Source organism: Mercenaria mercenaria, chromosome 11, assembly GCF_021730395.1.
Source record: "Mercenaria mercenaria strain notata chromosome 11, MADL_Memer_1, whole genome shotgun sequence".
Lineage (NCBI taxonomy): Eukaryota > Metazoa > Mollusca > Bivalvia > Venerida > Veneridae > Mercenaria > Mercenaria mercenaria.
Genome location: NC_069371.1, coordinates 64562185 through 64575594, shown reverse-complemented (window position 1 = coordinate 64575594; position 13410 = coordinate 64562185). Strand labels below are relative to the sequence as shown.

Genomic DNA, 13410 nt, shown 5'->3' with positions numbered 1-13410 from the left:
GTCTTGTTATTTCAGACAAGAATATTTTGAAAGTGTTTTCCTTGATGTCTATGTAAAACTCGGGACCCCCGGGGCGGGGCCTCTTTTCATCCCAGGGGCACAATTTGAACAATTATCATAGAGGACCGTTAGATTATGCCACACGCCAAATATCGAGGCTCTACGCCCTGCCGTTTTGGAGGAGAAGATTTTTAAAGTTTTTCCTTTCGGTTGCCATAGCAACCAGAGTTCTGAATTGGAATTCAATTCTTTGTATAATTTTGAAAGGAAGCCACCCAAGAATCTTTCTTGTTAAGTGTGGTGTAATTCTGCCCAGTGGTTTTCAAGGAGAAGATTTTTTTAGAAAATGTTGACGGACGACACACGACGGACATTGAGCGATCTCAAAACCCTTGTGAAAACTAAGATTTTCACAGTAAAAACTACCTGCAAATTCAGTTTCAACGTACGAAGACTTCTGAGTAGTTAAAGGCAGGCTATATTTGTAATGTTTAAACATAACTTAATGAATAAAGTTACGTTTCATGAACGTAGGAACAAAAAATATCCGTCGCGCTTACCTAAACTGAATTATGTACACTCACTGATCCCGTAGCTTCTACGTTACAGATCAGTTCGGTCAGGAATTGCCTTTTATCCTACCACTACGCATCTGTCAGGCCGATATCTGCTTGCCGTGTAAATTTGGGGTTTATTCAGTCAATAGAGGTTTCTACGATCAATACAACTGATGGTATGTGTACCATAGGCAGTATAAACTTGGTCAAGAGTTAAAAGCTCAAACCTTGCACCGTTTTATGAGGACAGACGCGGTAAACAAAATTAAAAATTATTTTACGCTATCCTAGTATACCACAATACGGAATGGTTCGGTGGAGGTAAGTATGAGTGAATCGACCTTGACTTTGTGCTTTGTGGTGTTCTCGCATTTCTAGTTATTATCCCCGCCGATGAAATTGGGAAGGGGGGGGGGGTATTGAAATGGCGTCGTCCGTCCGTCAGTCCGTCCGTCCGTCCGCAGCCATTTCTCAGTAACTAGCAGGTAGAATTTCATGACACTTGAAATAAACATGAACCAACATACTGCGATGATGCCCGTCAAGTTTTTTTTTTTTTGATTGGTCAATTTCCCTTAGAGTTATTGCCCTTGATTTAATGAAAAATGTCCGTCCGCAGCCATTTCTCAGTAACTATCAAAGAGGATTTTATAAAACTTGAAATAAACATGCACCAACATACTGTGATGATGCCCGTCAAGTTTGTTTTTTTTTGATTGGTCAATTTCCCTTAGAGTTATTGCCCTTGATTTAATTAAAAATCCACGTCTGCAGCCATTTCTCAGTAACAAGTGGTAGAATTTCATGAAACTTGAAATAAATATGAACCAACATACTTCGATGATGCCTGTCATTTTTTTTACAATTGGTCAATTTTTCTTAGAGTTATTGCCTTTTAATAGTTTAAAAATCTACAGATTTGTACATAACAAACCAACCAATCGGTAGAATTTTATTAAACTTCTTTCATTTTTTCCATGAACATTTATTATAAACATGTGAAGTTTTGTACCCCCACCTGGTCACCACCTTGCCTTGATCACACACTCCCCCCCCCCCCCCACACACACACACAAAAATTCATTCCTTTTTTTTCAAACATTCCATTCCCCCACCCATTTTTTTTTCATTTTTAATTTTCCATCAGTATTTATAATCGACATGTGAAATTTTGTACCCTCACCCGGTCACCCCCGCTGCCACACCCCCCCCCCCCCCCCCCCCCCCCCCCCCCCCCCCCCCAAAAAAAAAAAAACGCATTCATTTTCTGTTGAAATGATTTGGACTAATGAAATTATTTGCTTCTTAGTAACATCCTTGAATTTTTGCCAGATATATTTTTTTGCCATTCCTCACCTCAAACCCTTTCGGCGGGGGATACCAATTCATCAAATTTGCTTGTAAATTAAGACATATAACCAATTTTGAGCAATCGTTTCTTGTCATTATTAGATCTGAACCTTTTGTGGTGGAAAGAATTTCAATCATATGGGAAAATTAGACCCATCGATTTTTCGCACGAGTGAAACTATTCTATATAGCGCAAAGAAGAAGCCCTTTACTTTATTTAAATTTATGGAAAAGTATTATATGTATTTTAGCTTTGCAAACGATGTGATAATATTCAATGCATCGTCTTTCTTATGAATATTTTATTTTTAAAATGAATTTGAAAGAAAATGGTCTTTTTTGCGTATACTTTATGTCTGTCTATCTACAATTAGGTACATAGTAAAAAATGGATAATTTGTTGAAATTTCTTCTGTTTAATAAGGAATAAATAGATTCTTATTTATGCTTAAAGACAATTGCAAACGACTTAGTAATCTATATTCATTTAGCTATTGTTTCATATTATCTTCAGTTTTCTAGGTGAAGAAGAAAATGGCCTTTTTTAAGCATTTCGAAGATGAGTATAGGTTTTTTATTCGTTATCGGAAAGACTCGAACATTCTTGTATATTTCCGTCAATTGTTGCGGAATTTAAGCTCCTTAGCGGTAAAGACTGATTTCTTCTCACCCGCTATTAAACTGCACTCATGTACGGATTAATAAATTACGGGACGCTCCATAATATCAATTTTAAACAGCTTGGGGATCGAAATTAAAAAAGAAGAATTTCGAATTTGCATCGAATTTGGATCTTGCTCGAAGCTCGAAACTGAAATGTTCGGTGTTTTATTCGAGCCAGCATTGAACAGCGAGTCTGTCGAAAATAGAAATCTTAAGGAACTGATTTCGAGCTTGAATTAAATTTCGAGCGTGTAAAAAGAAAAAGGACCTAAAGTTTCAAAACGTTGAAATTCGAGGTGGCATATTTTGGGCAAGTTGGAAGCAGAAGATCAAAATTCAAATCTTCGAAAGGATGACGTGGAATTTCGCTTACATTGAATTTGGCACACACTTGAAAATCGAAATTAAAATCAAAAGAAATCATCGAATTTCGAGGCAGAATTGAAATTACAGCCAGCAGGAATATCGAAATTCAAATATTTTGAGCTGGCATTAACTTCTAGTCAATCAGCATTTCAATGAAAAAATAAATTGCGATCTTTAAACTGGCTCTTAATTCAATACCTGCTCGATATTCAGATTTAAAATTTGACTTTGATTTTCGAACTTGTTCGACATGCAGCGCTAGATTTTCGAAACGTCGAGCTCGCTCGCAAATAAAATTAATGCAAGTACGAAATTCAGCTGTATCAAAAGTTAGTTTCACATTCTATGCTCTTCAAGAATGGAGGAAATAAAAGAATCTATCTATCTATCCCAGTTTTAAATTCGATTGCTTTGAAATTTCGAGCAGGCTTGAAATATATAATCGGGACTAATCCATTTAGATTTTTAAAATCTTGAATTTCGATATATCCGATCTTGCACGATATTTAATCTTTGAAATATGATCTTGAGTAGATCGCAGTTTCAGTATTATATTGAAATTCAGCTTTTCAAGATTTGAAGTACGACTTTCGAGCTGGTTCGACACTAATTGCTTTCTCGATATTTGACTTTAAAAATTCAATATCAATCTTTGAACAGGTTGTAAAATCGAAATTTGGCTTTTGGAATACTATGAATATCGATCATTGAGCTGGGTCCAAACTAAAAGCTATCTTGAAATTTGATGATTTTCGACCTTCAGTGGTAGCTTGGGACCAAAATTCGACTAGTTATGAAGTTCAAATTCTAAGCTAATTGGACACCGCTCACGACATAATAATAATTGTGCAGTTATTTGATTACACCAAAAAAAAACTGTTTAAAACCTTTATTTCATAATCATTATCATCAAAACAAAGTATTATAAATGCGAGCTTCCATCTGGTTGTAAGAAAGTAGAAATTAATTTTTCAAAGTAAGTGATCGTTCGGTTTTATAATAATGTGATTGTTGAAACTACCGTTATAAAGGTATTCTGATTAATCCTCTTTATACCATTTAGGTTCCGATTAGTTTCAATTTATTTTCTAATATATTTTTGCAATCACTGTAAATTTTTAGACTTGACAATATTTCTTAAATTCATATGATCAAAAGTATTAATTTAACGGTATATTGGCGAAGAAGGGATTACTTCTTAGACATCGACATAAAATACCGAGTAGACCGAAAACTAGCGAACAGTCTCAACAGTAGTTCTACCTGGCCAAACTTATTATCGGCTTTTGTGATGAACACGAATGACCTGTTAGCACCTATGATTTACAATGTAAGATGCTAGATTATTCATGAGCTGTGTTACCTTCACAAAGTATTCCATTCCTGGTCTAAAATGCCGTTTGGATCGTGTAAATTTGAAGATGTAAGGTTTTGTAGCAAACACTGTGTCATCATGAAATGAACTCTCCTCCTTTCCAGTGGCACTTTCAAACACTGTAGCAACAACTAGAAGCCGACTTCCATCTGGGAAGTCTTTGCCTGCTAATGCATCGGTGGCAAAAATGTCGCTTATATTTACGCTGAATTCTCCTATTCCATTTTCAAGCTGAAAGAGGTCACATAAATGGAATAAATCTCACACTATGTAAGGTTATCACAATAAATATTTTCTGTATTTAATTCACTTCTGTAACAATTACACGCAGGCTTACTGGTACAGTCATCTAGATATCAAATAACATGAGGACCCTGGAGCCCTGTACCCATCACCTGACCATGTTGTTAGGCCTAAAAAGAAGTTTCTTGTTTCCGCTAACGGCTCTGAAAACTAGATGCCCACGGTCAACATGTCGAGCCTACCAGCTGTCAAAAGGACTAGAAGTTGCACATGACACCCTGTCTCATTGAGGCAAACATTTATGCCAAATAAAAAATGAGTGCAAAAAGTTTAAAAATAAGTTATTTATAGTAACAACAAAGGGAAGTTTGTTTGTTTGTTTTGTTTGTTTTGGGTTTAACGCCGTTTTTCAACAGTATTTCAGTCATGTAACGGCGGGCAGTTAACCTAACCAGTTTTCCTGGATTCTGTACCAGTACAAACCTGTTCTCCGCAAGTAACTGCCAACTTCCCCACATGAATCAGAGGTGGAGGACTAATGATTTCAGACACAATGTCGTTTATCAAATAGTCACGGAGAACATGCGCCCCGCCCGAGGATCGAACTCGCGACCCCGCGATCCGTAGATCGACGCTCTTACCTACTGAGCTAAGCGGGCGGGTATAACAAAGGGAAGTAAACCTTTAAAAAAAATCTAAGTCCACACAAAAATCCTTACCAGTAGAGATAGGTCAAAATACACCTCAAAATGGATGTAACATGCATATTGTACTACAGGAAAGTGGTCTTGATTTTTCTCTACGACCAGTAATAGAAAAGTTACAATATAAGCTATTTATAGTAACAACAAAGGGAAGTAATTCAAGGTTATTGCACATGACACTCCGTCTCATGATGGTGAACAATTGTGCCATACATCAAAATCCCTCCATGCATGAAAAAGAAATGCTCCGGACAAAGTCATTCTTGTATCTGACCTTTGACCTCTAAGTGTGACCTTGACCTTAACCCTAGGGTCCTGGTTTTTGCGCATGACACTCCGTCACATGGTTGTGAACATTTGTGCCAAGTTACATCAAAATCCCTCCATGCATGAAGAAGAAATGCTCCGGACAAAGTCATTATTGAATTTAACCTTTGACCTCCAAGTTTGACCTTGATCTGTGAGATGAGAACCTGCGGTTTGCGCAAGACACTCCGTCTCACTGAGGTTAACATTCATGCCAAATATAAATGAGATTGCTCCATGCATGTCAAAGTTATGGTCCGGAAAAACAAATCCGGACGGACGGACGCACGCACAGACGCACTTACGCACGCACGCACATACACCGAACAGCCATTTGGACAACCATGTCTTCGCTTCCGCAAGCGATCTCGAAAAAAATAGGGTAGGTAGGTAGGCAAACCTTTTTTTTTTTTTTTTGGTTGGGCATCAGGCCATGTGAGAAGTACTTGACGTTTCTTGTTAATATCCTCTCTTAAACTTTATTCAGTATGTAGAATTTATTTAAGTGTTACTATATTATAAGAGATAATTATAAAGAGCATCTTTGTAGTAGTTTCATGGTTGTTAGCAGAATAAAACAGAAATCCTATTTAAAGGTTCAATTCCCATCCTGAACTGTACATTGCAAAGCAGGCAGTCTTTTCTGGCAGAGATTTATCACTTTGGATACACATAGAAATATAAATGTTTGGAACTTGTAAATTTAGTACATTGATTATATATTTCTGTAAAGAAATCATCTCACGAACTACAGTACATGTATAATAAATCAGGTCATCAGTAATATCTACATTGTATTACCCTTGTGGTTTCAGATATGTTCAATGTTTTTTCTCCCGCACTTTTGTAGCAGAACTGACTGTTATAAATTGTATTTCTCACAACCCAAAAAAGTACTTGTATATAGTGAGTAAATGCGTAAATACAAATCTGTGAATTGATATTAAAAAGAACAGAACTGAATTGTTGTTGAAGTGTTCTTGTTTTTTAATCCATACCGCAAAAATTTTGATCATTTCGATTGGCTACTTGATAAAGCGTTTCGCCGGTAAGTAAAAATAGCATTACCCGGGCAAACCACTTTTGCCAGGGTTATTAAAGGTGGATAATCAGATTTTGGCCATGTAACGGATTTGCTCGAAACTTTAGCATCTGATCATTTACACTCATTTATGTTCACTTAACACTTAATACAAATTAGATTTTCACCGGAGGTATTTTTAAAATTTCATTTTCCTATCCTGGTTGCCCAACCAAGATAGAGTTATTTTATCATAAGTATAAATTTGATAAACATACTTTGCCTAAGGAAATGTATAAATATTAGACATATTGTAATATATTTGTAAAATATTTGCATTAAAAATTATGTATTTAGATGGAATTCAATAGAAACGCAAGTTTGAAAAATTATTATTACCTCCCTTTGCCTATCTTGGTTGCGCAACCAAGATAGATTGGAAATAAATGAATTCAGAAGCTACACACAGCTTTAAAACTTGCATTTTGGTTCAGATTGTTCAATAGTTGATATGTCTATCAAATGCAAATGTAAAACTAGACATTGTATCGAAATAAAAAGAAATACCCAGCTTTTTATATACTTTCATATTAAAGGGGAGTAATTACAAAATTTTATAAAAATAATAAAATATACATTTCAAATAGGAATCTAACTCTATGTAATCGGTCTTTTTGTTCCTTAAATAATTCTCTACCAGAATATACAAAAAGTAAAAAATGTCATTAAATGTTGTTTAAATGTGATTGACCACCTTTAAGTATATCATGCATTTTCATACAGAGCTGAAAACATTTTTTCTCAATTTCACAAAAGTGATGAATACTTCTAAAATGTTGTCAAGAAAATATAAGAATTAGATTTAATTTAGAAAGTTTGCTAAAACTGACCAAGATCACATTTTTTTCTAAATCATTAAATAGTTCAGTGCCATTATTTTCTTTTAATTTAGCATTTCATACACATATTTATAACTATTTCACATAACAAAAGGAAATTGAATATTGCATTATTATTATCATGGATTCGAAATAAAGTACAAATTTGCTCGATTGAAATAGTTCTTTAAAGACTTTAAATTCATAACCGAAATTTTATTTTATTTTTATTTGACCTAGTGACCTAGTTTTTAACCTCAGACAACCCATTTTTAAAATTGTCCTAGATCCATAGAGACAAATATTTCGACAAAGTTTCATAAAAGTTGGGTTAATATGTAGCCTCTATGGTATTAGCAAGGTTTTCCTACTAACTGATCTTGTCACTTTGTTTTTGACCCCAGATGACCAAGTAACGGACTCATTCAAAATTTTATTACGGGAAATATTCTGGCCAAGTTTCATTAAGACTGTGCTAAAATTGTGACCCCTAATCGTCAAATTATTGACGACACACGCCACACGCCACATAACGTACATAGGGTGATCACAATAGCTCACTTTGTACACATTTTTCTCAGGTGACATAAAAACAGGGACAGTCTGGATGCCTGTTTTTGTTTGCATTCGTCTTTTCAGCAAATACATCTTAAATATGTTTTTAAAAAATTTTATTCGTTAGCAAGAACTTTATCTGATGAAACAGCAATAAAATGGCCTTGCGAAAACTGGTACTTTTTCAAATACACTATTCAAAAATGGTCATTAACGTGTACTTACAGATTTTTTGTCCATGTCAAGAAGATACTGACTATCCCCCATACTGTCTGTGATATTCAGAGATATTCGTGCGCTGCCATCCACTGCCTTCTTGTACACATACCTTACATAATAAATAGTTTTATATCTTAAAGCTATAAGAGCCGTTCCTAATCCTATACAAAACTAGTAGAAAATGCTTTTGTAAAAAAGCGCATGTCTCCCCAAATGCAAAGTCCTATAGGCAAGAAGTCAATAGGGGTCAGGAGCGAAAGTCAAAGAGACACTGATGGTTGGCTGCAAAAGGGATCATCTACTTGGCATGTCCAGTCATCCCGCTAAATTTCAACACTCTTGGCCTAGTGGTTCTCGTCACTCTTCAGGCTCCTGTGACCTTGACCTTTGATCAAGTGACCTCAAAATAAATACGGGTCATCTACTCTGCATGTCCAATCATCCTATTAAGTTTCAACATTGTAGGTCAAGTGGTTCTCAAGTTATTTCCAAAAAATGATTTTACATGAACAGGCCACTGTGACCTTGACCTTTAATTGACTGACTCCAAAATCAATAGGGGTCATCTACTCTGCATGTTCAATCATCCTATGAAGTTTCAACATTCTGGGTCAAGTGGTTCTCAAGTTATTGATCGGAACTGGTTATCAATGTTCAGGCCCCTGTGACCTTGACCTTTAACTGAGTGACCCCAAAAATAATAGGGGTCATTTAATCTGTATGAACAATCATCCTATGAAGTTTCAACATTCTGGGTCGAGAGGTTCTCAAGTTATTGATTGGAAATGGTTTTCCATGTTCAAGCCCCTGTGGCCTTGACCTTTAACAGAGTGACCCCAAAATCGTTAGGGGTCATCTACTCTGCATGACCAATCATCCTATGAAGTTTCATCATTCTGGGTAAAGTGGTTCTCAAGTTACTGACCGGAAATGGTTTTCAATGTTCAGGCCCCTGTGACCTTGACCTTTAATGGAGTGACCCCAAAATCGATAGGGGTCATTTACTCTGCATGTACAATCATCCTATGAAGTTTCAACATTCTGGGTGAAGTGGTTCTCCAGTTATTGATCGGAAATGGTTTTCAATGTTCAGGCCCCTGTGACCTTGACCTTTGACGGAGTGACCCCAAAATCAATAGGAGTCATCTACTCTTCATGATCAATCATCCTATGAAGTTTCAACATTGTGGGTCAAGTGGTTCTCTAGTTATTGATCGGAAATGGTTTTCAATGTTCAGGCCCCTGTGACCTTGACCTTTGACGGAGTGACCCCAAAATCAATAGGAGTCATCTACTCTGCATGATCAATCATCCTATGAAGTTTCAACATTTTGGGTCAAGTGGTTCTCTAGTTATTGATCGGAAATGGTTTTCAATGTTCAGGCCCCTGTGACCTTGACCTTTGACAGAGTGACCCCAAAATCAATAGGGGTTGTCTACTCTTCATGATCAATCATCCTATGAAGTTTCAACATTCTGGGTCAAGTGGTTCTCTAGTTATTGATCGGAAATGGTTTTCAATGTTCAGGCCCCTGTGACCTTGACCTTTGACAGAGTGACCCCCAAAACAATAGGGGTCGTCTACTCCAGCAGCCCTACAACCCTATAAAGTTTGAAGGTTCTAGGTCAAATGGTTCTCTAGTTATTGCTCGGAAATGAAGTGTGACGTACGTACGGACGGACGGACGGACGGACGGACGGGGCAAAAACAATATGTCTCCTGGGGGAGACATAATTAGCAAAAGCTAGCCACCGACCCTTTTATTACGCTTATGTTCAAGTTAGACTGAAAGAAATATGAAATAAAAATACTCGCGTACCATCAACTAGTTATTAAACAAGAGGGCCAAGATGGCCCTAGGTCGCTCACCTGAGAAACACACCATAACAGTTGAGCTTGTTTGACCTAGTGATTTCATGGAACAGATATTCTGGCCAATTTTCATTAAGATTAGACCAAGAATGTGGTCTCTTGAATTTAAATAAGTATTTTCTTAAATATATCCTGGTGACCTAGTTTTTGACCCAAGATGACCCATATTCAAACTCTACCTAGATTTTATCAAGGCAATCATTCTGACCAAATTTCATAAAGATCAATTGAAACATTGAAAAATACAGTCTCTATCTCATACACAAGGTTTTTATTTGATTTGACCTAGTAACCTACTTTTTGACCCCAGATGACCCATATTCAAACTCGACCTAGATTTCATCAAGGCAATCATTCTGAAAAAAATGAATGAAAATCAATTGAAAAATACAGTCTCTATCGCATACACAAGATTTTTCTATAATTTGACCTAGTAACCTAGTTTTTGACCTCAGATGATCCATATTCAAACTCAACCTAGATTTCATCAAGGCAATCAAACTGACCAAATTTCATGAAAATCAATCGAAAAATACAGTCTCTATCCATACACAATATTTTCCTATAATTTAACCTAGTGACCTAGTTTTTGACCCCAGATGACCAATATTCGAATTCCACCTAGATTTCATAAAGGCAATCATTTTGATCAAATTTCATGAAAATCAATTGAAAAATACAGTCTCTATCGCATACACAAGATTTTTCTATAATTTGACCTAGTAACCTAGTTTTTGACCTCAGATGATCCATATTCAAACTCAACCTAGATTTCATCAAGGCAATCAAACTGACCAAATTTCATGAAAATCAATCGAAAAATACAGTCTCTATCCATACACAATATTTTCCTATAATTTAACCTAGTGACCTAGTTTTTGACCCCAGATGACCAATATTCGAATTCCACCTAGATTTCATAAAGGCAATCATTTTGATCAAATTTCATGAAAATCAATTGAAAAATACAGTCTCTATTGCATACAAGATTTTTCTATAATTTGACCTAGTGACCTAGTTTTTAAACCCAGATGACCCATTTTCAAACTTGGCCTAGATTTCATCAAAGTTATCATTCTGACCAAAATTCTAAAGATCAATTGAAAAATACAGCCTTCATTGCATATACAAGGTTTTTCTTCGATTTGACCTATTGACCTAGTTTTTGATCCCAGATAATCCATTTTCAAACTTGGCCTAAATTTCATCAAGGTTGTCATTCTGACCAAAATTCACGAAGATCAATTGAAAAATACAGCCTCTATCGCATACACAATCTAAATGTTGACAGACAGACATACAGACGACAGACAGACGCCGGACATTGAGCGATCACAAAAACTCACCTGAGCATTGCTCAGGTGAGCTAAAAAGGAAGCAACTTACATCAAGAAAGAGTCTCTTTGGGTTTATATATCGCAATAGCTAATTTGCGATTGCTGTCACAGAAACTATGGTATTAAAGTCTCCATGGGATTCAAAAGCTTCGGTCATTTTCCTTGTTTTAAAAGATAAACAATCCTTTGACAATACCGACCGGTTGGCATTGTGAAGGGGCTTCAAGGGCAGAGTTTGTATATTCGCTGAGGTCAATGCTTCTTATTGTGTAGTATTCTTTTCAAATAAAGATAGGGCTAAAATTAAAGCCTTGTTGCTATGACAGTTGTGCCAGATTGCCACGGAATATTTCGATCATCTACTAATAGGTATTTCTAGCTTATTCCGATTCTGACTTAGATGCCTATGCCGATAAAATGGTCTCATATACATTTTGTATTATACCCACCAAATCTAGAAATAGGATTATAAAAATATAAATCATTTGCCGGGAACAATATACATTTTTATTTTACCGTTTTGAAAAATAAGACTTGGCGTATTATGGAATAGCAATTTCTGTCCGTCAACATCTTCGTTTCCAGACTCTTAATTACAAATTAATTATCTATACTCAGTACCTTGCAAACGTTACAGGATGACAAAGCAACATTTGAGGAGGATCATTATTGTCTTTGGGATTAATTAATCAAAGGTCAAGGTCCCAGTGACCAAGAGACTGAAAACGGTTTTCGGACTATTAACGAATCACAACAAATAACTGTATTCCTTTGTATTTCCGTGATGTAATTTTACTTGATTTGCAAGAAAAAATTGAGAAATGCAAGTGCGATGAGTGTTCGAAAAGTACTACGTATTGTGGTCTGGAACATTAAACACTGATGGAAACGTGCATGTTGTCATTTCATACCCACAAAATAATCCCCGTGGTGAGAAATGCATAATTTTAGTCTATGGATCCATTTCCGGAAAGCGTCACGGTAGGATGGTTTTTGTATACTACGGAGGCACTGATGGACAGCAGAACCGATAGCTATAACTTCGCTGGAGAAGAATATGGCATACAAAACTTTTTTTTTGCACTCAAAGTGCGTTTTGCAGTTCTTGGCCTTTGGCCATGTTTAGTGGCCCATGTATTGTTCCCAACCTTTCTAACAGGTTTGGTCGTCAGTCAAATAATGAGGTACCCACCTTGCAGAAATATTTCTAACTTTCAAGATTTTCTTTTAAAGAAAATAAACTGTTGATAGTGAAATGCCAACAAGGTAGCAGGGTACACTTAGATTCGAAAATTTTGGGCACGGCCAGGCTTACATGTAGCGAGTCGCAATTTAACACTTCCCTAATGAGCAGAGTCAGGTCGGCTATTTTATAAATTGCGTGCATGTTTTGTGCTTTTAATTAATGGCAAGATCAGGACTCTCATACAAGAATACAGAAAGTTAACAAACCGAAAGTTTTACACAATCCATTAAAAAAAAGCATGCCAAAATCATCAATTTCGCACATTTTGAACAGCCCTCAATGATCCCGCTGCAGGAACAATGGCCAATTTTATTGCATTTCTCAATTTAATATTCCCTACTGAACTTCAGAATATAAACGGAATGTGGGCCCATCCAGCTCGTTTTTTCACAAAATAGCGAAAAAGTTCCGGAGTATCAATCAACAAGCACTGAACCCTTCCGTGATTTGAATTTCCCGCCCCAATGTGACTCACCGATTCATACAAAGCTAGCAGCAGTTAGTTTTACAACTTACATCAGAATTTTACATGTATCGGCTGTTTAAATTTTCTAAAGAATTAACAATCATTATCTCTCACCTTAATTTACAGACATCCAAAATCACGAAGTTCTAATTATACCAAACATTGACGGGGGCCAAAATTCGAAGTGTACCCTGCTACCCAATGCGTGCAATATCGCGTACAGTATATCTAGCATCTAGTCAAAATAATTC

At 36.2% G+C, this 13410-nt stretch overlaps 1 protein-coding gene across 1 annotated transcript in view; it reads right to left on the bottom strand.

Moving 5' to 3' along the window:
- LOC123531058 (venom factor-like) overlaps nucleotides 1-13410 on the bottom strand; it is a 142641-nt gene that overhangs the window by 109648 nt on the left and 19583 nt on the right. The window contains exons 9-10 of the mRNA XM_053517587.1: nucleotides 8244-8346; nucleotides 4300-4542 (exon numbers count right to left, since the gene is read on the bottom strand). Of these exons, the coding sequence (XP_053373562.1) occupies nucleotides 4300-4542; nucleotides 8244-8346 (346 nt within the window). The remainder of the gene's footprint in view (nucleotides 1-4299; nucleotides 4543-8243; nucleotides 8347-13410) is intronic.